General features: G+C 43.2%; 2 protein-coding genes across 6 annotated transcripts in view; one reads left to right on the top strand and one right to left on the bottom strand.

The window, feature by feature from the left end:
* Nucleotides 1-12,176, bottom strand: part of PARP6 (poly(ADP-ribose) polymerase family member 6) — a 62,105-nt gene extending 49,929 nt beyond the window's left edge. For 2 of the 3 annotated variants that reach the window (XM_066589942.1, XM_066589944.1), the window contains exons 1-3: nt 5,602-5,789; nt 4,455-4,584; nt 146-223 (exon numbers count right to left, since the gene is read on the bottom strand). In XM_066589942.1, coding sequence (XP_066446039.1) covers nt 146-223; nt 4,455-4,457 — 81 coding nt within the window. In that variant the 5' untranslated portion in view covers nt 4,458-4,584; nt 5,602-5,789. Of the gene's footprint in view, nt 1-145; nt 224-4,454; nt 4,585-5,601; nt 5,790-12,072 lie in introns of those variants that run through there. The other variant, XM_066589943.1, reaches the window with a different exon arrangement.
* Nucleotides 12,177-17,261: 5,085 nt separating this feature from the next.
* The window catches only part of PKM (pyruvate kinase M1/2), a 28,858-nt gene continuing 20,577 nt past the window's right edge, over nt 17,262-25,542 (top strand). The window contains exons 1-2 of one of the 3 annotated variants that reach the window (XM_066592337.1): nt 17,262-17,413; nt 24,006-24,168. In XM_066592337.1, coding sequence (XP_066448434.1) covers nt 24,012-24,168 — 157 coding nt within the window. In that variant the 5' untranslated portion in view covers nt 17,262-17,413; nt 24,006-24,011. Of the gene's footprint in view, nt 17,414-19,896; nt 19,919-24,005; nt 24,169-25,542 lie in introns of those variants that run through there. The other 2 variants (XM_066592336.1, XM_066592339.1) reach the window with 2 other exon arrangements.

The following is a 25,542-nucleotide window of genomic DNA, read 5'->3' as shown; positions in this document are numbered from 1 at the left end:
ATTATGAGTTGCTACTGTTCAGTTTATAAGGAATTTCATTTTAGCTAAACAATTTTTATTTATCCAATCATGCTATTCAAACTGTAAAAACACCATTTGTTGTTATTCTTTAACTTTTTATACAATGTTCTACTAATTTTATTACCTGAACTCCATATAGAAACTCCCCACATTCATTTTCCCCATCAGATTCTTCCTCAGCCCAGTTATGTCCCTTGATGTCCTGTGGAGGTGACAGAAAGGACTTTTGTTCATGCAAAATAGTAGCATCTGCAGTTACCTTTCAAATGCAGCCATAGTGTTCCCTTGGAAATATCTACGTAGACCAACAGCTACTATATGTACCCTATAAGACCTTAGGCATCTTCATTAGTGGGTTTAACAGAATGATTTACAACAAAAATGTTATGTTTCTTTCTCTTTAAATCCGTTAATATGTAAAGTAGAGCACATAAATTACCTTGCATCTGCTATAAGCATTCTTAGTTTATTTCTATAATAACCCGAAAAAGGGGTAAAATATTTCTCCACCTAAATATGAAATTAACGTGTGCTTGTCCTGTTTCTTAAGGTATTATTACTCGAGTGCTAGCAACTGCCACTGGCCCTCGTGTAATAGAACCCTCAGACTATCTTTGAAATAACATTAGCTATTACTTAGTTTCCTCTTGCAATCCTCCTTCAACTGCGTAATTGGCGCAACATTTAGCATTGCTTTGACATAACTTTTCTGGGACCCTATATTGTGCATACTGTAGGATTTACCTATAGACAGAGTGAGCCTGCACCTATAGGTGGCCCTGGGGAAGGGTATCTGCATAAGAGAAATTTACATATGAATACAGGTAGGTCTAGATCAGTGGTACCCAACTGGTAGACTGTGGTCCTAATCCGGACTGGAGATGACAGCTGACCGAACCCTGCAGACCTGCCATCACATATTTATTGGAGAAGGGCAGAGTCTACCTTCAGTGCATCTATGATGGCAGGATTGGAACTACTGTAAGTAGTGAAAGTGAACACTAGAAAGAAGATGGGAAACTGGCATAGGCATTTAGCGTAACTATAGGAGATGCAGAGGATGCGGGTGCACCTGGGTTCAGGAGCAATAGGGGGCCCATAAGGCCCCTCTTATCCATACAGGGAGCCCAGTACTCCAAACAAAGCAATAAAATTGCGAACCCTGTTACATATTTTGCATTGGGGCCCAGGAGCTTCAAGTTACGCTTCTGGCATTTACAGAAGTTCACTTTCACATAAACTCCCTGTGAGGGATTGATATGGCCCCTTTAAACAGCATTGCCCTTTTATTGAGACTCCTTCTTGTGTACCTGTGTTTTGCAGTGTTTCCATGTGTGTTTTTGTCTTTCTGTTCTATGTTTCCTGCCTTGCTTGGTCTACCTCTGTTGGTGGTGCCTTCCTCCTGTGCCCCTGTGGTCATAAAACATTACTTGATTGGGGTCTGACCCCTGAGCCCTTACTAATACTGAGGATAGGTCACTTTTACCTCTGTTAATTGGTGGAGATCAATCTGCATATGCACAGCCTTTCTCTTCATTAAAATGAATGGTAGTTACAAAGAGTAGCAATGTATATGTGCAGTAATGTATCTACAAAGTCGGTCAACTTTTTAAGCAGCTTATAATTTTGTATGAAATTAGTCTTTAGGCCTTATGCTGTCTGTGGATTTCGTGGACAGCACATCAACCAATTATAGCCTATGAGGCTATAAATACAAGTGCTTTTTCACATGGACTGATGGTCCATGTGAAAAAAACGCAGCATGTGCTATTCTTGTCCATTCCACAGATGAGAATAAGACATACAATGCCCACTGTCCCTGCAGATGAGACGGGTACGCTGACGGGTGTCCTAATGCTGTCTGATGAAAGTTGTGCCTAAGATTCTCAGGCTCAACTCACATATGGCCATCTGAATGAGGCCTATGGATCCTCGATGAAGATCATGCAGAATAATATCACTGCTCAGCATCTATAATAAAGTTCTATCAAGAATGAATGAGGAAAGGAGAACTCCTACCCAGCCAGAACACCCACTTGTGTTTGAATTTAACGAGCACTTAAAAAGCCCTCAGGTAGCAAACATCACCTGTCTGTAGTTTCCTATTTGATTAACTAGACACCAAGAGAACAAGCAGGAACTTAAATGCATATTCCAAACATAACTGACATCCTGACTGTTTCCTATCTAAGACACATTTAGGAGTTCTACCAGTCCTTCCCTTTTAACCCCTAAATGACCAGAGTATGTAGCGATTTTATGCATGTGGTGGATTCATGGCCCTAAGTTTCAAGGTTTTTTTCTAGCTATAGTTCTTTTGCTCCATTTTGTTTCAGTCGTTTTGTGTATAATTTGTATAATGTCAGATTACAGGGTGGCCATGGCAACAGTTTAAGTTGGTGTGGGTGTTTTGTTTTTTTTTCTTTAAAATATTTGTATTCTTTTATATATTTTTTTTAACTAATTTTTGTACATTATTTTTTAACATATATGTCACCCATAACATCATATAAGACTTCTTGGGGACATTCACAATGTCATTTTTAAAATTATTTCACAATTTTCTACTGTAACTGAGGTATCCATATGTCCCTCTATTGTGACATTAGTCACTGGAAGAGCTGAGCTGGGACATACAATGCCCACTGACCCTGCAGATTGGAAAGTACACTAATGGGTGTTAGAATGCTGTCTGATGAGAGTTGGGCCTGAGATTCTTGGGCGCAACTCACATATGGCCATCTGAATGTAATTTTTTAAAAATAATTTAACAATTTTTTTCACTGTAACAGGGATATTTATATGAGTTACAAAGTAAAACATTCCCCTATTGTGACATTAGTCACTGGCAGAGCTGAGCTGAGTCTGCTAAGACCCAACAGTTCTGCCATGCCAGGGGTCACCACCGATCACTACATAGAGCTCATTGAGCGTTGCGTAGGTTGGAAGACAGAAGGTAGAAGCGGTTATAAACCACTTATATCTTCTTGGGGTCCCCAGCTGTCTCTGACAGTCAAGCTCCTGACCTGCTCCTACTACCGTGTTTCCCCGAAAATAAGGCACCCCCTGAAAATAAGTCACCCCCTGAAATTTGCAGAAGCCCCAAATATAAGGCACCCCCCGATAGTAAGGCATAGTAAAGTGTGCAGGCAAGTCAAGAGGCCTGTCCCCTGCTGCCATCCCCGTTGTCTCCTACCTCCAGATGTATAGGTAGATCTGCAGACAGTCTGCTGTTATCCTGTCCCTGCTGTGCTGTACGAGTGTGCTGTTGTGAGCTCCCCTTGCTGGCTGGAAAAGGCCATACTGTACGTTCTGTTCCTGCTGTACATGTCTGCTGTGATGAGCTCCCCCTGGTGGCCGGAAGATGCAATACCATCCCTGCCTACAAGTGGTACAGGAACTTCTGTCTGCAGACAGGTACGTTACTTTACAGCCCTTATTTTTTTATGGCTCTGTGTGTGAGTCAGGCAACCTGTGTGTGATTCTTAAGGCTGGGTTCTCACAGAGCGTATTTCCAGCAGAAATCTCACAGTTTGGCCACAGTGATAAACAGCGAGATTTCCGCCAGGAAAGCGCTGCTTCAAAACCCACGGCACTCAGCCACTTGTTTTGAAGCGACCTGGCTGCACGCTTTTCCGTTTCTGTGGCCGGTGAATCCGCACCACAACACCGGCTTCTCCCAGCTTTGCCGTGACAGATTTGCTGTCCCATGTGGACAAGATTTCTGAGAAATTTCGTCCACAAAGCTGGCCATTTGCGGGATTAGCGGCCACAGACGGATTTGCCACGGCGAAATAAGACACCCCCTGAAAATAAGACGTAGCGCATATTTGGGAGCAAAAATTAATATAAGACGCGTCTTATTTTCGGGGAAACAGGGTAGTTTGCAGAAGTAAGAGCTTTAAACCAGTGCTGCACGTTTACAATAGCATTGGTTTACAGCCCTGGATCTAACTGAAATTATAATTTATTTTTTTTTCATTTTATTTTCCTCATTGCAAAAATTGCATTGTATGAAATGCAATGAGCTTAGAAGTAGATAGAGTGTCCATTTATAGTTACAAATATCTGGCTGAGCTAGTTTTGTGTTCTCAAAGGAAGGTGATTTTAAGACTATCGCAACCGAATCACAAGCAGTTAGAAGCATAACTATTTAGGGTGCAGAAGTAGTGGACACAGCCCCGCCTCGGAGCCTGAGGTGGCCCAAGAGGCCTTTGTTGTCCTATATGGAGAAACCAATATTATAAATTCTGTTTGATAGTCTGGGGATTCTGAAGTAGATTTTGCATTCTCTGGGGGCCAAGAAGTTATAAGTTACGCCTTTGAAAACAACTCTATAATTACATGTCACAAAAAACTAAGCTGTTGCAAGGCCCATGACTGTATACAAGGTAATTTCATCTATGTTGGCATGCTATTATTCTTTATCTTACCATTTGTGTTAAGGAGGTATATCACCTAGCCACTGTCTCAGGGTTGGGGGTCCGATGGCCCCAATAGCAGCAGAGCTATCATCACATGCACTGGCATGCTTGGATGGCACAGTGGGAGGTTTACTGCTCCCTGTAGAGAAAGTAAAAGGAAGTAAAACAAAAGGCCATAAAAGAAAAAACAATATTAGGCCGGGCTCACACGGTCGTAAGCATAAACCGCTGCAGGGCTCCCGCAGCATTTTTACAGCTGTGAACCCAGCCGTGACCCTGCATATGATTGCGTATTCACGCAGGCGGTCATGCGCAGTACACCTATTTTTTTTTTTTTTTACATTTCCTGCACCGTCGCTTAGCGATGTTGCATATACCCATAGCCTATACGCAATGTAATTGCGTATGGGCTGCGTTTATATATATAAAAAATAGAGAATAATGGGCTCTATTTCTCATATATACGCGATAAAATAGAACATGCTGCGTTCTATTTTACGCTTGCAAATTATGCAATCCTGACACACCAATGTGAGCGGAATTGCATAATGTAATTGATTGCCTGTGAGTTACAGCGTATCGCACGGGCTTACAAAGACGGCGTAATACGCAATTCCCATACGGTCGTGTAAGCTCGGCCTTAAGAAAAGGCAACAGGTATAATGGGCAAACACATGATGTTTTACTGATTTCTTTTCACTCCATGTAAATTGTGGGTAGGAGCTTAGTGTAGTTTTGTACTCAGTGTGACCAGATATCTATTGCCCCAGTAAAAGCAGATGGTATATAAATCAATCAAAGAGGAAATAACTCATAGTACATCCAAATACATATAGCATGCAAGGATACAAGCTAAAACTGTCAACAATTGTAATTTTAGAGTACAATGTGGTTACAAATGGTACAAATAAGGGCAACCCATGCAATAAAAAATAAGCAAATAAATAGAAGGGCAGATACAGTGAATGAATTGACGTACTGGATACATTATTTCAGACCTTGCCAGAAAAGTTGTTATAACGTTATTGACATTATTTTTAAGCTAGATCGCCTGTAAACCTTTTTCAATAGATATACCCATAGAAAGGCCTATGTACAGTGCATACACAACACACACTCACAAAAAGCAGAGAAGCAGGATCTTTTGAATACTTACATCTTCTGGCCGTGTGCAATGCAGACTGTCACAATGAGACAGAAATAATGGCCTGAAGGTGTGTGTATGATGAGTAACAAAGTATAAGTGGTTTGTGATCTTGAATCACTACTGTATGACGAGAATATATTTATGATGGCTTTAAGGAAGATATTAATATGAGAGATGATAGATAGATAGATAGATAGATAGATAGATAGATAGATAGATAGATAGATAGATAGATAGATAGATAGATAGATAGATCCCTTCTTGATTATATAGAACTGCAGGTTGTTGTGATGACTGGTTGCAGACAAATATAGAATGGGTTGTCAGACAAAAGGAGCAGGTCCAATCACAAACACAAATGGGGGAGGAGGGTGACTGAGAATGAGCAGATATGAAAGGGGAACAGGAGGAATGAGGGTGGGGGATAGGAGGTTTGAGGGTGGGGGAATGACTGAGGGACTTAAGATGCTGCTGTCATGGTGTGTGGGAGACAGGGACAGAGCTTGGGAAGGGCAGGCAGGTGCTGTGGATTGGAGATGATTGTCTTAGTAAAATTAATTGTCCTAAGTGGCGGCTATATTTGGATGTCTCAAGCTGTCGCTATCAGCTGATGGCCGTCTCAGAAATTCTGTCTCAGGTGGCAGCTGTCAAAGAATGTCTTTGGATGTCTCTCGGCTGCTAAATGGATGGATGCCTCGTTAGGAGCAGCTTTTTTTCTGGCGTTTTCCAGGTGAAGGTGGTCTCTCGCACAGGGCTACTGTTCCTGGAAATACATAGCTGACTCCTCAGATGATGGTTGTCTGTGGCTGTCACGGGCACAGCTGCTCCTGCCTTTGTTATTCCTGTGCTGATGGCAGCTGAGAGCCCAGTACGCATGTGCAGATTATCCTGGGCAAGTCACATGATTGCTTCTGTACAGCAGGGAATAATGGTACTCACACAAATATATATATATGAGTGTGCAGTCCAACAGTAATATATTTGAACTCTACACTTTAGTAAAGCTAGATGTAAATGAATTATGAATAGTAATCACATGTAATGAGTAATCATATACATTTACAATGTATAACTACTTGAGGATAGTAAAAGTATAAAATATTTGCCTCTTTATACATTTAATTTTCCTGTTTGCAATCTTCAATTGTATTTTCTAAATACAAAGATGCAGGATGAGGTTGGTTTCACACACAGGTTTTTTTGCAGTTTATCATGCAGTTTTTTGAGCCAAAGCCAGAAGTGGATGTAGTAGTCCTTCTTATATAAATCCCATATCTTTTCAACGCACCTCAATATTCAGCTCAAATATCTGTATCACAAAGTGCCAAAAAAACCTATGTGTAAAACCACCGTAAGTGCGGCTTTACACAAACATATTTGCGCTACGAATGAGGCTTTTTTTGCGCGCATATTGGCGTATCTGGCTGTACTTTTTGCTCCTGCCAAGCATGTTCATTTGCACTCAGTAAACAATCAACCCCCCTTCCCTAATTAAATGGATATATAACCTAATGAGTTACAGAGGTTTCTTTTCCCAGCGGAATTGCACAGCGCATTGTGTATCTCCTTGTGTATTGCACGCGCATTTGCGTACCCCTCATAGAGTTCTGAGGAGAATTTTGGTGCGCAAATAGATAGATAGAGCATGTTCTATGTTTTTTTGTGTGACCAAAATGCCTATGCAAAATACGCACATGTGTGTGAACCCATTGAAATCAATGGGTTCTATTCACTTCATATTACGTGTGCAAATACACCCATGTGAAGCCAGCCTAAGGCTGGATAAACCGAACGTATATCGGCTCGGTTTTCACGCCGAGCCGATATACGTCGTCCTCATCTGCAGGGGGGGAAGGAAGAGCCAGGAGCAGGAACTGAGCTCCCGCCCCCTCTCTGCCTCCTCTCCGCCCCTCTGCGCCTGCAATGAAAGGAGGCGGGACGGTGTGGGGCTAAGTTCTGAGAATTAGCCCTGCCCCCGTTCCGCCTCTCCCCATTGCAAATAGTGCAGAGGGGCGAAGAGGAGGCAGAGAGGGGGTGGGAGCTCAGTTCCTGCTTCTGGCTCTTCCATCCCCCCCCCCCCTGCAGATCAGGACGACTTATATCGGCTCGGCGTGAAAACCGAGCTGATATACGTTGGTGGGAATGCAGCCTAAGGGACTGTTCCCATTGGTGGACTTTTTATGCATTCCACACCAAAATCTGCCCATTAATCCGCCCACCTCAAAATCCGCACCAAAACCCGCAAGTGTCATAGTGGATTTTGATGCTTAAAGGGGCTGTCCCGCAGCAGCAAGTGGGGTTATGCACTTCTGTATGGCCATATTAATGCACTTTGTAATATACATCGTGCATTAAATATGAGCCATACAGAAGTTATTCACTTACCTGCTCCGTTGCTAGCGTCCCCGTCGCCATGGTGCCGTCTAACTTCAGCGTCTAATCGCCCGATTAGACGCGCTTGCGCAGATGGGTCTTTTCCCTTCGGCTCGGCTCGGCAGCACCGCGTTCTGGCTCCGCCCCCTTGTACGCGTCATCACGTAGCTCCGCCCCATCACATGTGCCAATTCCAGCCTCCTGATTGGCTGGAATCGGCACATGTGACGGGGCGGAGCTACGCGATGACGCGTACAAGGACGCGATGACGTGTACAAGGGGGCGGAGCCAGAACGCCACCTATGTATCGTATGTGGACATTTGTGAGGTGTGATTTATTGAAGAACTGCTGTGTCCATAGTAACTGAGGCCGCAGGTTTTTGTGGGGGATGTCGTCCACCCTTAATCCCTCATTCAGTTCAGAGACCATGTGACTGATTACATGATGGTGACATTATCACAGGTATTGGCAGCACACAAGTTATGTATATGTAAATTTGTGGTGTCATTTTTTGAAGTCTCCACACAGTTGTGCAGCAGTCTGACAAGTAGGTACAAACTGGCAGACTGAGTACTGCTGTATCCAAAGCAACTGAGGCTGCAGGGGTTTGTGGGAGATGTAGTCTGCCCATAATTCCTCATTCAGTGCAGAAGGAGGATAAAAGACCTGTGATGACCATCATGTAATCAGGGGGCGGAGCTAAGAGCCAATAACTGACATCACAGGTGCTGTCAGGCTCTGCATGTAATTCACACGTCACACACACAAATTTGACGGACAAGTGGTCATTAGTACTTTGATTGCCACTATATTTGGGATCTTTGTGGCACACATCTCTAATACAGCCATTTTTCATTAGCCCTTAAAATGAGCTGGACAAATTTCACTTGACAGCTCAAGCATTCCATGTTTGCACTGTGCCAACACCTTCTTACAATCCCAGGTAATAGCTTTCCCACGGCCAATTGATTGAGCATGAACATTCGTAAGAACCTTCGTTTATCCACTCCCTTAGGCTACACATTTTTAGTGGCACATGTAAAACACGCCAGTGTTTTTTTTTAAAACTGGTACGTGTTTTTTACAAGTGTTTTTTTTTTGCCTGCCATTTTTTTATTCACACATTTCTAATGTTTTTTTTTGTTGGGAGAAAAAAAAAGCAAAAAACACTTTCCACCCCCAACATTTCAACTGCTACAAAATTTCTGCACTGTAACTCGTGTTGTTGGTACCAGAGTTCTACAGAGCATCTTATCATCAACTTTCTGAAAATAAACTAAGGAGGTTTATCAATGTCTTTTCATCTGTTTTCCGTCATAATTGCATTAATAAAATGATGTCTGGCACAGTGTATAACTGATTAACATTTACTATACTAGTTCACTACACAGCCTGGAAATTGGAGCAAATGGAGCATGCTTATGGAAAGTTGGAAGAGATACTTGTCAGCCAACAGCTATTTCAGGCATACAGTCAGTTTAAGGGCTAATGCCTACGGACAGATTTCTGCCACGTACACATCTGCGGCGTTATATCACAGCTATTAGGTTCTATTGAACCTAATAGCTCAATGTTCACGCTGCGGAATTCCATTGCTGGAATTCCGCAGTGTGAAAACACCTCGGCATGCTCTAATATCCGCGGGAATATGCGCAGCTGGCTTCCATTGTAGTCAATGGAAGCTGGTCGTCACGCTATACTTCCGCTGTAGCACAGCGGAAGTATTGCATGAATACGCATCCCCGCCCACCGCATCATCTAGCACTGTTCGCGTGTCACGCGTTGTACTGCGCATGCGTGCCGGCTCGAGGGACGTGAATAACGTGGCGGATCCGGGAGGTGAGTATGAGGATTTTGGGGGGCGTCGTGGCGGACTCTGCTGCCATATTCTGCTATCGAAGTCCGCCACGGCCGTGGGCATGAGGCCTAAAGGGCCTGGCCTATTAGTGCACATGGGTGTCATGGAGGGGAATACCCTGCTCTGAATACCCTTTGCTAAGCAGAGCAGATACCCACAGAAAAGAGTACCAGTGCTGATTACTACCAGACCTTCATGTAGCAAGGATGTCTAGATGGACTAAAACATTCAAGGCTAATCAATGAGGTAAACATGTTCCCTGATACGAGGAGTGGGGCAAAAGGAATACTTCAAAGAAGATAACATGTGCTATGCAAAAAACAAGGATTTGGTACCTTTTAATGGCTAACAAAAATACAGGATGTAATAGCGAGCTTGCGAACCTCTCGGGTTCTTCTTCAGGCTAAACATAGAGCCCGAGAGGTACGCAAGCTCGCTATTACATCATGTATTTTTGTTAGCCATTAAAAGGTATCATATCCACAAGATTACGTGGTTTCTCTTGCTGGGAACAATCACACTATGCAAAAAAAAAAAATACTATGAAGGATGTTGGTAGGTGAGGCGGTGAGCCTGCAGGGCAATCGATGATAATGCCTCATTTTCATAGAGTTATTTTTTTCTATTTGCTGGCTTTGATCTGTGTTGTAGATGTGGTTTGTGTGGTACCCTGGAACATATCTGGTGGAGTTGTGGGTCCATCAAACAGCTATGGGAGGATATTACTGCTTAATACAACAAGCTGTAGAGAGAGAACATGTGCATCTCTAAGCACATGGCCTTAGTGTCTATGCTTCTGGGGTCAATCTCCCAGAATAAGGCTACATTCACACGGGTGAGCATAATATCGGACCCAGAAACTTGGCCTGCTGTTGTGCTTGCCAACGGGCAGTTTTCCCGTTGATGTGAGGCGTTTTTCATTCATCTTGCATCACTTCTGTGAAATTGTGTTCCTCAGGAGTGTGTTTCAAGCACATCAGTGAACTGCAAGTGTTTCCCATTCATTTCAATGGGAAACAGCACATCAAACTCGCATGCACATCGCATGACATGCGACTTCCATGCGATGCCTTTTAGATCCCATAGGAAACACTTGGTGAGGCATTCTGAGGGAACCCCAAAAGACAGAACATGTTGCAATTTTTATCTTCGCAGCAAGGGGAAAAAATTGCTCATGTGAATAAGTGCATTCAAAAGAATGGAATTTATATCCGTGCAATTTTTGTGTATCTCACAATGCACAAAACTTGTGTGAGATTCTCACCCATGTGAATAATCCCTAAGAGGGGAGCATTTCGACATTTCCCCACAGCTATGCGCCTGGTAATTCTTACTTTTTGGCTGTCTTCTTTCTCCCCTACCAGAGTGAATTGGGCAGAGGAGTTTTGTAGTATCATGCAAATTAAGGACATGTGCAGCGTCCGAGGAGCAGGCCCTCAGCCGAGGAGACAGCAGGGTAGAGAGATAACCTTGTCACGGGGCTCTACCATCTTCTCCCCTAAGGGTAGCTCAGGACCCGACCCCGTTACTACAGGGGGAGATCACGAAGGGTAACTGTGGTTACCTGTAGTCCTGTTTGTCACTTGTGACGCCACCGTTCCTTTATCTGCTGCGGATCCCTGTAGTGAAATAAAGTAGTCCACCCACAAAAAGGTATTTTCAAAGACAAAACCGGTAATGGGCGGTCTTGCTGCTTATACTCAACTGTTGAATATGTAGATTAATAAACAGTCTTGGAACAGAAATAGAGATGAGCGAACGTACTCGGTAAAGCACTACTCGTCCGAGTAATGTGCTTTATCCGAGTACCTCCCCGCTCATCCTGAAAGATTCGGGTGCCGCCGCGGAGCGGGGAGCTGCAGGGGAGAGCGGGGAGGAACGGAGGGGAGATCTCTCTCTCCTTCTCTCCCGCCCGCTCTCCCCTGCTCCCCGCCGCAACTCACCTGTCAGCAGCGGCGCTCCCCGAATCTTTCAGGACGAGCGGGGAGGTACTCGGATAAAGCACATTACTCGGACGAGTAGTGCTTTACCGAGTACGTTCGCTCATCTCTAAACAGAAACAATTGATAGTGTTGACGCCATGAAGGCTCTCCGGACATTTATAGAATCCACAGGCTAAGTTATCTGTTAGATTTCTCTCCCGGCAAACTCTCACTCCACTGTCATTCACTCACTCTGTTTTCGCTAAGCAGCGGTCTCTATTTCTATGGATACATGCAGTCCCTGTGCGGTTTACCCACGCATTTACATCATATCCGGGCTTTCACTATCTTTAGAGATGGAGGCCATAGGTAATCTCTCTGCAGGGCTAGGCCTAGGTGGGAACGGAAGACCACCTCTCAGACTCCTCCATGTCTCCAGTCTCTACACTTTCTCGCCAACTCCAACTTCACCGACTCACTTCTCTTTACCACTGACTCACCACACACACATCAAGTGAACACAGACCAATCGACAGCTAGACAAATAAATACCTTTTTCAGACATCCTCAGACATGACCAGACATTACCCATTCATGCCTGCAAATATCCAATACACATAACTCTGACTCATTCTACATCCAAGACAATAGTACAAGACATACATATAACATACTCTCTAAAGTGATGGAGGGGACCCTAACTCTGAGCCACTACACATGGTTGCCTAAGAATCCACCAAATATGAGACTTTCTAGGCAATCTGGGATCGGTTCCGGAACTCATCCCAATACCATATCTGGTTGGGTAGTGGTTCCCCTTAGCTTTGTTCTTGTCAGGCTAATAATTTTTTTAATTACCATGCCTAATATGTAATCTTTTCAGTGTGTCACAGTGCTGAGGTAGCCTAAATTACTTGTCTCCCTTTTCCCCCTAGTGTTTCTTTCCATGTTTGGTCATCTTGGTCTGATCCTGTCTTTTTGTTATAGTAGTTGGCCTGTTGCAACTATAAGAGATTTACATGGCAGTTTAGGATGTAGATATCCATGCTTTTTGTTTTTAAGGTTTCATGTTACTGTACTTCAGAAATGATGGCTGCCTAAGCTTTACATGGTATTTTTATGTAATGTTGATGATCTCTCTATAGAATTTGATTTAAATTTAAAAAATTGCTTGTTTTGGTCGAGTTGTGTGATTTATGTTTTTATCATACATGCAGGATTAAAATGTAGATTTAACAACTCATGTTGGATTTGTAAAGACATAGGCATGTGTAGTATTTATGAACTCTGTACGCATTGTACTTTTAGGAGCTGTTTATGTGTTTTATGCTAGGCTAGGGCCATACGTATAGTGGTTAATTTGACTTCCTATACATTTTTTCTTCAAATGACTGAAGCAAAGTTGCATCAAGGTGTGCTTATAAATTATTGTGCTTGTGAAATTCTAAATTATGCAGTCGCTGTTTGAAGTATGCATGAAATATTTTTTAGCGCATTTGCATACAAATAGAACTGGCCTTAGTGGTGTGTGACCCGTGTGGCTGCACAGGGTGCAACATCCTTCAGGAGTTAGGGTGCCTGCACACTGGTGATGAAATCACACGCTTTCCCAGGTGCGAGAAATCGCTGAATTATGAAGCCAATGGCTCCATTCATTTGTGTGATGTTGTAATGCTTGCTATGCAGTCTGAAAACAAAATGACAACATGTCCATTCTTTTTGTGATCTTGCCCATTGTTTCCAATGGGGCCGGTGGCAGCAGCCCCAGCCCAATTGAGATCAATGGGAGATGATTGCAAACCTTTGCTACTGCTGTGACGGATTTTCAGGGGGGGGGGGGATTTGAAATATAAGCCCTACCCCCCAAAAATCACTAACTGTAGAAAAAAAAAATAATAATAATAACACATCACCTTAGAAGTGCTGTCATCTCCTGTGCGTCTTCTAGCAGGTCCCCGCATGCTTCTTTAGCTTCTCTTCTGGCCTGGGATTGAAGAAGCTCTGCCTCCTGAAAGTGCTGCCTCTGATTGGCTGAGCGCTGTGACCAATCAGAGGCAGTGATTAGCCCTATTCATTGTATGACAGTTGAGCGCTGCCTGTGATTGGTCACAGCACTCAGCCAATCAGAGGCAGCGCTTTCAGGAGGCGGGGATTTTTCAATCCCCGGTCAGAAGAGAAGCTGAAGAAGAGCGCCGGGGCGCTGCTAGAAGACGCGCCAGAGATGACAGCACTTCTATGGTGATGTATTATTATTACTATTTTTTTTCCCTACAGTTAGGGATTATTTTCACAGTAGGGCTTATATTTCAAGCCCCCCCTCCCCGAAAATCCTCGTAGTGGGGAGTCCCGTGCTACTGCTGTCACAGCAGTGGCAGAGGATCGCAATCATCTTTCATTAATTTCAATGGGGCGGCGCTGCTGCTGCTGGCCTCATTGAGAACAGTGGGAGTACATCAGGATCCACTGCTGCAGCTGTGACAGCTGCAGCAGGGGATTCCTTCAGACATCATGTTCCATTGATTTCAATATGGCTGGCACTGCTGCCGCTGGCCCCATGAAATCAATGGGAGAAGATCACTATCTCCTGCTGTGGTTGTGACAGCCACAGCAAGAGATTCCTTTAGCCCTGCTGGGATGGGAGGCTGTTTCCCTGCGAAAACATTTCGCATCCAGGGCTTCAGAAGGATTGGGAGAGCGATAATGGGGCGTCAATCACATCCCAATATCGCTCTTGCCAGTGTGCAGCAGCCCTTAAGTTGCGATATAACACCACTTTCCCTTCCTCTCAAAGACAGCTTTTACCCAATCCTCAGTGGAAACCCTCTCCTTTGTGCAGCTCTTCCTTCCTCATGGCTCTACACAGCTCCCCTGTTGTGTAACAGGTGGGCAGAGCCTGTCACTGATTAGTAGAGGAGCTCCTAGGGCTGCAGGGAAGAGCTGCTAGGGTACATGTTAGAAAGAGATGTCAAGTCTGCACCATACCCTGTGGGAGCTGGCTCTTTTTGACAGCTGACACTTGCCTGTAACAGTCGTGATTGGAGTTAGCTCTGAGTGCAGCTGTTAACTGCTTAGATGCTGCTGACAATGTTGCACTATTGCCCCCCACCACACAACCGCAGGGGACCAATGGGTTCACATGGCAGCCTGGAGCCTAGTGAAGCCTCTCAGGGCTGCCTTGTATTCCAGTCTATTAAGCTCTCACTGTAGTAGGACTAAATAGACTATCTTTAAAAATACAATATATTGCAATACTGAAGTATTGCAGTATAGTATAGAAGTGCTCAAACTATTACAAGTTCAAGTCCTCGAAAGGGACTAGAAACATCTAAAAATAAGTTACATTTTTTTTTTAAATTAAGATAAAAAAGAACCTTTTCCAATTCCTCATAAAAAACTGAAAAACAAATAATTTGCATTTGCTATGTCCGTAAAGGTCGAAACTATTAAAATATATCATTATTTATCCTACATGGTGAACGTTGTAAAAAGGCATCCTTGTTATTAATTTCCTACAAAAAAAAAGTTATATGCACCCCAAAATGGTATCAATAAAATCTACAAGCATCCCAGCAGAAAACAAACACCCACACAACCCTATTGACATAAAAATAACAAAGTTATGGCAACAGAAATAATTTCTTTGTTTTTATTTTTTAAGGCCGCTTTCACATGTGCGACACGATATAGAAGCGAGAAAATTGTGATATCGCACCGGTGGTCCGTGCGATATCACTGTTTTTTCTCGTGTGACTAACACGATTTTGTTTTGATACAAAGTTGCGCAACTTTGTTTGCACCATGTGCGAGGATTTTTGAGGGGGGGGCTTAAAGTATAAGCCCTACCCCTTCCATGAATGGCTGTGATTGGTCCATCCAGCGTTGGCTCTGATTGACTGAGCGCCGTGGCACTCAGCCAATCACAGGCAGCGCTTCTTGGAGGCGGGGATTTACAAATCCCTGAGCAGGGACAAATTCCTGAAGACAACTCCCGGGGACTGTGGAGAAGACGCGCCGGAGCTGACAGCGCTTCTAAGGTGATGTATGTGTTTTTTTGATGCAGTTAAGGCTTATTTTAAGTGCTTTTACACTAGGATTTCCCACTGTAGTAGTTGCATGGCACCACACGAAAACTGTGTTTTTGTGCGATGCAATGCAACTCATAGGAAGGTTCTATAGGGAAACATGAGCTACAAAAACTGCAAATCGTGGCTGTATAGAGTATGCCGCGACTTTGTAGGCTACAAAACATCACTCGTGCGGAAGAACCTACAGGAAAGCATGGGCTCTACATACATGCGATTTGTCGCACTGCGGTAAACTTGCCCGTGTGGAAGCGGCCTTAAAGTGATAATACATAAAATAACTCCATTAGGCTAAGTTCACAATAGCGGTTTTTGTTTCTGTCTCACTGTTCCACATTGTGGGAGAAGCTAAATGAAAATAAAATCCGAAGCAAATGGATAGCTTTCTGTTTGCTTTCGTTTTCCATTGACAACAGTATTTAAAAAAACGGATCCATTACAATCTATTTTGGTTCCATTTTTTTAACTGCAAACAAAAGCGCAGCAATCGGGTCTTTTGTTGCAGTGCCAAAAACGGAATGGAGATGGAAGATACATAAACGGATCGAAACTGAAGAACATCCGTTTAATTCATCCCTATGGGCTGGGAAACAAACGTTTTCTTTCCATTTTACTGTCCCCATGATGGAATAGCTAAACGCAAAGCAGAATGCTAGTGTGAAAAGGCCCCAAATTGTGTATCGCCGCAGTTGGACTGGCCCAATAAAGGTAACACGTTATCTTGGCTGCACCATCAACACCGTAAAAACGAAACCCCTAAAACTGTGATGCAATTGGGCGTTTTTTTAATTTCACCCCACGTAATTTTTTAAAAAGTTTTTCAATTCATTACATGGTACTTTAAATAGTGATATAAAAAATACAGCTTGTTCGGCAAAAAACAATCCCTTGTACAACTACGTCGATGAAAAATCACAGTTACAGCTCATGCAAAGCGAGCATGTAAAAACGAGAAGGAAGTTAAAGGGTTAAATGAGGCCCAGCATGTCACAATCTATTGCCGCCCCTCCCCAAGGAACAAGCTGTCGTGGTTCCTCTGTGCAGCACCCCTATATGTAGGGCAGCTGCCGGACAGACAGCGCAGCACGTGCGCGCCTGACGTGCCCCACTAATCACACAGCGCCACTTCGTCCTCACACAGCTCGGAATGATGCGGAGAAGTGTTTTGCGCATGCGCAGTTCGCTTCTTCGAGCACGCACTCGGCTGATGCTACCTTACTGCACTCCGATTGGTTAGTAAAGAAAATGCGTCATCTTTTTTTTCTACATGTCTTAAAAAGAACCTTCCGCTTAGAAAAATAGTCCCACTCCCTTTATGCCTTATTATCTAACAGCTTCACACAAACAAGTCCCGTATTAGAAGAACGAATAAAGAAATGGCCTACTGAGATTTCTCTGCAGAATGAACAGAATGGAAATGGCGTGAGTTAATCAAGGCGCAAGGATCCGTGCGGCAGGTGTGGACTGTGCTTCGGCTCTGCAGGGATCACCTTGCCTCTGAGAAGCTGCCGGCTGCTTGTCATACGAACGACGGAGCTAGAAGAGAGCGGAGCGAGGTGTAACTGTCTTGTCTTTCGGTACCCAGGTGAGAGGCTGCCTATCGCCCACTCTAGAGCCGGACTAATATACCAGCCTGCTATAATGCCAATGAGTCGCGCTTGCAGAAGTGCTGTGAAAAGGGCGCTATTACACAAGCGGCCGTTACTGTCATGCATATGAGCAGTCCGATGCATAGGTCTAGGATATGCTGCATTAAATCAGTAAGTGCATACTGTGGGGGGTTAGGAGGAGCCTAAGATGGCTGCTCCCTCTATAAACTGCTGCATCACGCGTTGCTATGGAGATGCAGGGAAGTGTGTGCCCTTAGTCAGGCCTCGGCTTGCTAGACTGGTAAACCAATTACCTGCATAATTGGGGGTGACCAATCAAAGGTCATCGAACGGCTTCTAAACTGCACTAGAAAAATGAAAGGCGTAATCTGATTGGCTGATGTGTGCAACACTTGTATTTTGCATAATGAGTTACTTTTTAATGAGTAACTTGTATGTGTTGCCTCTTGTAGATACATATTAAGACTTTTCCATCTTGCATTTATTCCTCTGCAATGCATTGGCACAATGTAATTAAAATCAGCTCTTGTATCTCTGTCTCCGATGTGGCTGCAGTTTAGCCTTTATGAGCTGGTTTTTTAATATATTTTTTTTCTGTCTGAGACCCCACTATATGCATGTTGGTGGGCACAGCCCTTTAATAACTGGGTGATCTTACCAGTCCCACTGCGGATGGGGTGGAACTTGTAGTTAGGATACACCATGGAAAGGCTCACTGTATTCTGACTTGTACAACTTTTGGGTTAGTTCTAACCTTAGTTATATCGTCCCTGTGTAATCTGCAGGAGGAAGAACACTGTTCACAAGAGCTTACAGTCAAGGTAGTTCCTATATATTTCTTCTTTATGGCCCAAAAAAACAAAAATCACACTGAATACAATAATCTGCTGCCGAGGGTAACGCACTGCTAACAAGCCGTAGGGTTATAAGGAACGTTGCAAGTCTTCCCCTGGACTCTGGACATTATGTAACGGTACAAGCAGTCCTGCTATCTTGGGTCACACTCCAGCACAGCTGTGCAGACAAGGCAGTGGCATTTTGAGAGGTGGATGTGTGTGGTGGGTCTAAATAAAGCCTCCTTCAGGGGGGTGCCCTAACTTCTCAAGGTCATATCTGCAGTGACTAGCTAGTGACTTCCTTGTTCAGGCCAGTGACTAATAGCTGCTCAGAGCCTGTATGATGTCTATATACCCAGAGCTGTAGCATGTAGACCCTGCCCATCATCACTGACATGTATCCATTGATATATAAACGTTCTCTAATATAATGATACAGAGTAGCTTAGTGTGATTGCTACTATATGATGGTGCCTCAGTGCACAGCGCTCCCCCTGAGTGTCAACTAGCCCTTATTTATTTACTTTGTCTGTTTACTAAATAGACAGAATATCTAAACAATACACCATATGAAATAACTCACCGTGTGGGATAAATAACGGATTAATTTTATAACTTGGGTCACTACAAATGTGGTAATACTTGTTAGTTTGTGTTTTGTTGGTTTTTTTCGTGTGAGTGGCAACATGCAGTCTATGGGAGATCGGTCCAAGCTATTCCGTGTGTGGAGTATGCTGTAACAATATATTTGCTTGAGCCTGGCCTTGGGTGTATCTATGCTGCATTATGCCCTGTAGGAGAGGCTTTGATGATTAAGGGGATGTGCAGCTGAAGGTCAGCATGCTAATGTCTGACCTACGATTTGCTCACACAAGTCCTCTGTGTCCCCCCCCCCCCCCCCCCTCATGTGACGCTTGACCTGAGAATAGATTCTAGCAGGAGAAAGGATGCCCCATTCTAATACCGAAGAGGTTTGCCATCTCTTATTGCTATGGGGTTAACCAGTGGGCTATTCATCATGATTCATATACAATTTCTTATGTGTTACTATCTTGCAGCTACATTCTTGACCACCTCATTCCTTAGTCAGGGACTTCCTGGATGCAGCAATATACCGGAATAGCTGAGTAATATCCTTTAGAAAGCCCGCTGTTATATAAGGTGGCCGGGGCGTCCCCTGCAGTGCAGCACTTGTACTGGGATGACTGGCAGCGGAATTCACCAGATGTATCTTTTCCTCTAGATTCTGTGCAGGTTTTAGCTACATAATTTTAATCTTACATGGGCAATGCCCTGCTGCAGCTTCCACCACTATGGTACTGTTATGTTCAGACTTGGTATGTCTATTCTGTGGTGTTTAGTAGGTCCTCATGATGTGATTTGGGCTTATGTAACATGAAGAAACCCCATTGAGGTGTTAAGGCTTTGTGAGGGCTGACACTATGGAGGGTGATGAATAAAGAGGTAACTCTCTAGAACTGTGGGGTCCGCTCTGACTGTCCATGTGACGTGGTCGTGTGCTGCTGCACGTACGGTCTGGGGTTTCCAGGCGGAGGGAGGGGTCTGCTGTCATGTCCTACAAGATGCTGCCAGAACAAGCCAGTGTCAGTCCCTGAGCAGAGGAGGCAGCAGGCATTGTATCAGGTAACCCCCGCTGTGCTGGAGGATGTAGGAGAATGAAGTTAGTGTGTGTGATGCAATGATTCTCCTATGAAGACCTGCACTTACAGGGCGGATTACAATAGCCACAGACTGATGGAGCCAAGGAGGCCGGTATGGCAAGACTGTCACTGGTTTCAGCTCTCATCTGCTTTGGTTTTTCCCAGAAGTAGTGAGTAATCTGGTCTGATGAAATTAATCATTTTCCAGCTTGCGTGTAGGTGGTGTTTGCTAGCAGTGTGCCCTGTATGAAGGCATCATTGTGTGCACTTGGGGCAATTAGTTTTTATTAGATAGTTGATTGAAAACCTGTGGTAAAGGGATGGAGACGTACATGAAGAGGCTGACTATCTGCAGTGTATGTCAGGCTTAGAATAGGTAAAAATGACATCCTCATGACTTGTGCGGTAACACTACTGATTCTGTGCAGGGAACTGCAGCTCTCACCCGTGTAAATATACTTGGAGGGACTTCTCACACAAGACAGACTATTCCACCAGAGTGTTGCAGAATATGCCGTCACTGAATTCAGCACCAAAATGCTGTACAACATATATATATTTTTTTCCTACTCATACGAGATGATCAGTGTTTTATCCTTGTCCATTTTATAGTTTATTTAACCCCTTCAATGCTATAGGACATAGTTGCATCCTGCAGGTTCAGGGTATGTATGGGGGAGGATTAGGGGGTCTATCCCGTTCCATACAGTGCGGGTGCCAACTGTTTCCTACACCGGATACCCGCCAGTGGCATTTCAATACCCTGATCAATGTTCGGTGGTACCGCACTAACCCCCTGTGATGAGATCACATGATGCCATGGCAGCTGGAGGCTTTCTGAAAGCCCCCAGGGCTGTTGCAGATTGACTATTAAGCCATGCCTGTGGTGTGGCTGGATAGATTGCCTATCAGATCGCAGTATAATTTAATGCTATGGTATTACATCATACTGCAGGAGCGATTTAACCATCGCATGTTCTTGTCCACTATGGGGACTTTAAAAAAAAAGAAAATTAGTTTAAAGAAGTTATAATATAATTATTTAAAAAAAAAAGGTAAGAAGTTAAATAAAACCTCTAGCTATATTTATAATAAAACCCCAAAACATATTTGGTATCGCTGCATTTCTAAAAGTCCGATCTATCAAAGTTGAGCATTATTTATCCATGGTGAACGTAGTCAGGGAAAACCCCCAAAAAACAACAGAATTGTGCTTTTTCCAGACAATAAAAAAATGTAGTAAAAGCGATCAAAAAGTTGCATGTACTCCAAAATGGTAGGAATAAAAGCTACAAGACGTCTTGCAAAAAAATGAGCCTTTGCAGAACTATGTTGTATTAAAAAAAAAAAGTAATGGCTGTCAGAAGATGGCGGCAGAAAATGTAAAAAAAACATCTTTGGAAAAAATTAATAGTACAGAAAAAACACTTTTTAGTATAATTGTAATCATCCTGACCCATAGAATAAAGTTGTCATGTCATTTATGTTGCACTGTGTATGCTGTAGAAATAAGACCCTCCCAAAGATTGCGGAATTTCATGTTTTTTTTCCCCATTTCACTCCACTGGGGGGGGGGGGGGGCACATCCTTAAGGAGTTAAACATGGAGATGTTACAATGCTTTTATACTAATTCTAATTTACTTCAAATCCTTCCATTTTTAATGTAATTTTAATGAAATTTTTAGTGTTACACATTGTAGAAAGAAATACTGTACACTCTCAGACCCATCTCGCCCACCGGCCTCTACAACAAGGTACGTCTGTTAGGGTACATTCACACATAGCAGAAATTCTGTGGATTTTGCACAGCTGAAAAATCTGATGTGTTTCTGCGGATTTTGTTTCAGCCCGCAACGTCGCTTCTCTCGCCTCGGAATACTGAGCCCTCACCCAGGAGCGGCTCCTGAGACCCTGCTGCTGGTCAGGTGATGCGCTCACGTCAGCGTCATCTGACCGCAGCGTTTAGGAGTGGTTCCCGAGTGAGACCTCAGTATTCTGAGATTAGAGGAGCAGCGGCGTTGCAGGCTGAGACAGAGTCAAAATCCACATCAAATGTGTAGTTTGATTTTGTTGTGGATTTTTCTGCTGCAGTAGTTCCTCTGTGAACGTATCCTTATGAAACAAACTGATGATAAAAATGACGGTTACTAAATCCGTCAAAATGATAGATGCCAACAGGCCCTGATGGAACTCATTGACTGTTCCATCATTTGACTCGAAAAAATAGTGCAGTATGCTGTGCTACATTATGAAAATCAAGTATTTGACACAACCCCATGGATGGAAACTGCACATGGAAGTGTGAACAGAGCTTTATACATATGCAGAAGTTATAGTAAATTGTAGATTTTGTGACAATTTTTCCTGCAACTAATTGAGTCATTCAGAGTCTGTATATGAGCAGCAATAAAACCAGAAGATATACTGAAACCATAGCGTACAAGGCTTAAGACTGAGAGATCCAATATGATTCACCAACCTGGGACTTCTAGTGCATTAGGGATAAGGCCCTACTGCTGGTTACATCGGGCAAGGGGAGATCAGACTGATCAAGCCAAATGGACCATGTCTTACCATGGAGAGAAGCCAGTTGGGTTTTGGGATGAATTTCCTGTATCCTTTGGGCAATAAGTTACCTGGCCATATACTACATCCTCAGCACCACTAGCTGTATAGATCTGATGTACATTATATCCTCCAGATATCGCAGAATACATGGATATGGAGTCTAATCATTCTAATTAGTGTAGATAACTATTCCTTTGACTTACTTTTGCGATCTGTATTTCACTTGTTACTGAAATACTCTTCATGAAATGCCAGCTGTGACTAGAGCACTTTGTATATTACAGTATTGGTCATCTCCAGAGTCTCTTCTAGCATAGTAGATGGTAATCTTCCAGTATTGCAAAACTGACAGTTTTCGGAAATGTAGTAAGGTCTGCTGTGTAAAGATGGGTTTGTACAGCAGCTTATAAAACCACGGAGTAGGGGTTTGAAGAGTTGTACAATGCTAAGGATCTGATACCCAGGTGAGAAGAGTATTGTCTTAAAATCACTTTCGTGAGGTTTTGTATAAGTCATACAAGCAGAATTGACAAACGCTGATCCTGCTGCAGATGACTATGATTTTTACAGCAACACAATAGTTGACATCTACCTTCTACTTCATTGACAGTGGAAAACTATCATTAAATGATCAGTTGTAAACTATTGCTTGCCTATCTGCAGGATTGGCCATCAATAGTACATTTGTGGGGGTTTACTGCCTAGGACCCCTATCGATCAGCTACATAGTATGTTAGGCTGAAAGAAGACAATGTCCATCTAATTCAGCCTGTAAGCTAGGCTGGTGTGCTCTTGCGAAGAGCTGATTTCTGCAGGAAGTGGACAGCTCCGTTCTTACTTTAGTGGTCAGGCTTGGTATTGCAGGCATTGAAGTGAATGGGAACTTTGCCTATGATACCGAATCTGACCACTACGGTAAGAATGGAGCCATGTGCTTCCTGCAGAAATCTGCTCAGTGCAGGAACACAATGGCCCAGCAAACAGCTGATTAACAGGGGTCCCTGGTGTTCTACTATTGAAGACCTATCCTGAGGACTGGCCTTCAATGGTTTACAACTGGACAAGCCCTTTAAGATTTTTTCATTTATAAGTTATTGTGATGGTAATTGGCCAGTGTAATATGGTCTAGGGTTTCTGTGTATGCAGTGGTTCTCCATTAATGGCCAGCCAGCACCTGGACTTGTCACTGCCTTGGCTGACTAGATCAGGTGGCATTTTGCAATCAGCCGAGATATGCTGTATGTGCAGACAGCGTAACCTGTCTGATGGCAAATGAGACTAGCTTAAAATGGAACAAACTTTAGAACGACTACAGCAAAGATGCATTGCCTGAAGTGTACTACATGTGATATAAATATAGCGCTAAATGCCTTCTACCGCAATACAATGTGCTGGTTTGTAATCTACCCAGTCTTTCTCTACTGCTGCTCTGTGTAGATAACCAAAGATCAGAATTTACTTTGTCAGTGAAGCAAACCTTAACCTTTTTTTTATTTTGCAGGTCACCATGTCTAAAAGCCATGCATCCGAGGCCGGTAGTGCCTTTATCCAGACACAGCAGCTGCATGCTGCAATGGCAGACACCTTCTTGGAGCACATGTGCCGTCTGGACATTGACTCTGAGCCCATAGTAGCACGCAATACTGGCATTATCTGCACTATTGGTAAGGTTTGGATTTGTAAACAGAATGTTCACTTTTTGACCAATCTAATTATATAATGTGCAGGATGATCTTTATTTCAAAGATAAAATTGATAACCTTCAGCAGGAAGTATCCCAGTTCCTAAGTAGCTTAGATCCCCTTTCCTTCCGCACCTCCGTGAGTTCACTCTCAGCATTTGACCCAACAGAAGTAGTCTCCAGGCTCTTCTCTTCTTGCCCTAGTACCTTCATTTGTGGCCTCATCCACTCTTTCTCTGTCTGTAATTAGTCACCTCACTATAATATCTTCTGTTCTCTTTTAAACATGTGGTCATATCCCCATGACTTGAAAGTGATATTCTTGACTTGTCTGTAATCTCCTTCAACTTCAAACTCTTGGAATCTCTTGTCTACTCTTATCAAAGACATTTTTCTAATATGTCTTCTATGTGCCTTGCAATCTGGTTTTACAGTACATTTTATAGAAACCGCAGCATAGATCACCAATTCCTCCTCAGTATGCTCCACTCTATTGGCCTTCAGGATACGGCTTTCCTGGTTTTCTTCTTTTATCTCTGACAAATAATACAGAAATAAAATATATCTTGGAAAAATACAATGATATTCTTCAAGAACTTTGCATTTGCAGACATAACTTGCATTGTCCCTTTGGGAAGTAAAATATTATATTAAACTTTGATCTCTTGTACTATTTCCTTATTAAGGTTTGCTCATCACTTTCAAGCCTCCCATTATCTTCATATAAATCTATTTGTTTCAAATTAGGCAAAAAAAAGAGAAAATACATAATCAAATGTAAAAAAAGAAATAACCAGGAGGGGGTACTTTTATTATTTCCGTCCTGTCCTCTCCTCCTACTGTCCCCATCCAGACCCTATGCTATGTCTCATATTCCATGCCTGCTGTTTTGAGGTCATATTAGACTCCAATCTTTATTTCACTTGCATGCTCATGTCACTTGCTCCATTTATTACTGTGGATACTTCAGAAACTTTGTTGCTGGTCCACTCTCAGCTTGATCGGTCTTCCCTCTTTAAACCATCGCCTCTCCATTCTCTCCTAAATGCAGCTTAATAGACTGTCCAGCCGCTACACTGATGCCTCTACCCTATGCCAGTCACTACAATAGCTGTCTGTCCAATAGAGACCACAATCTAAACTCCTCATTTTCATCCATACAGCTATTCAGTGCTGCTACTCCCTCATCTGTGGTCTCGATTCTGCTAATGGCCTTTCACAAAGTTCCTCCTTAATCCAAACCTCCCATTCCAGTTCAGTTTTTCTCGAGGTTCACTGGAATACACTGTCCCTGGCAATCAGTTTAGGTGTACCATAAAATGACCATCTCTTTAGGAATAGATTTCACTTTCCCTAA

The sequence above is a fragment of the Eleutherodactylus coqui genome, chromosome 2 (assembly GCF_035609145.1).
Source record: "Eleutherodactylus coqui strain aEleCoq1 chromosome 2, aEleCoq1.hap1, whole genome shotgun sequence".
Classification (NCBI taxonomy): Eukaryota; Metazoa; Chordata; class Amphibia; order Anura; family Eleutherodactylidae; genus Eleutherodactylus; species Eleutherodactylus coqui.
The sequence above is the reverse complement of the archived record's forward strand: the minus strand, read 5'-3'. Positions and strand labels throughout refer to the sequence as shown.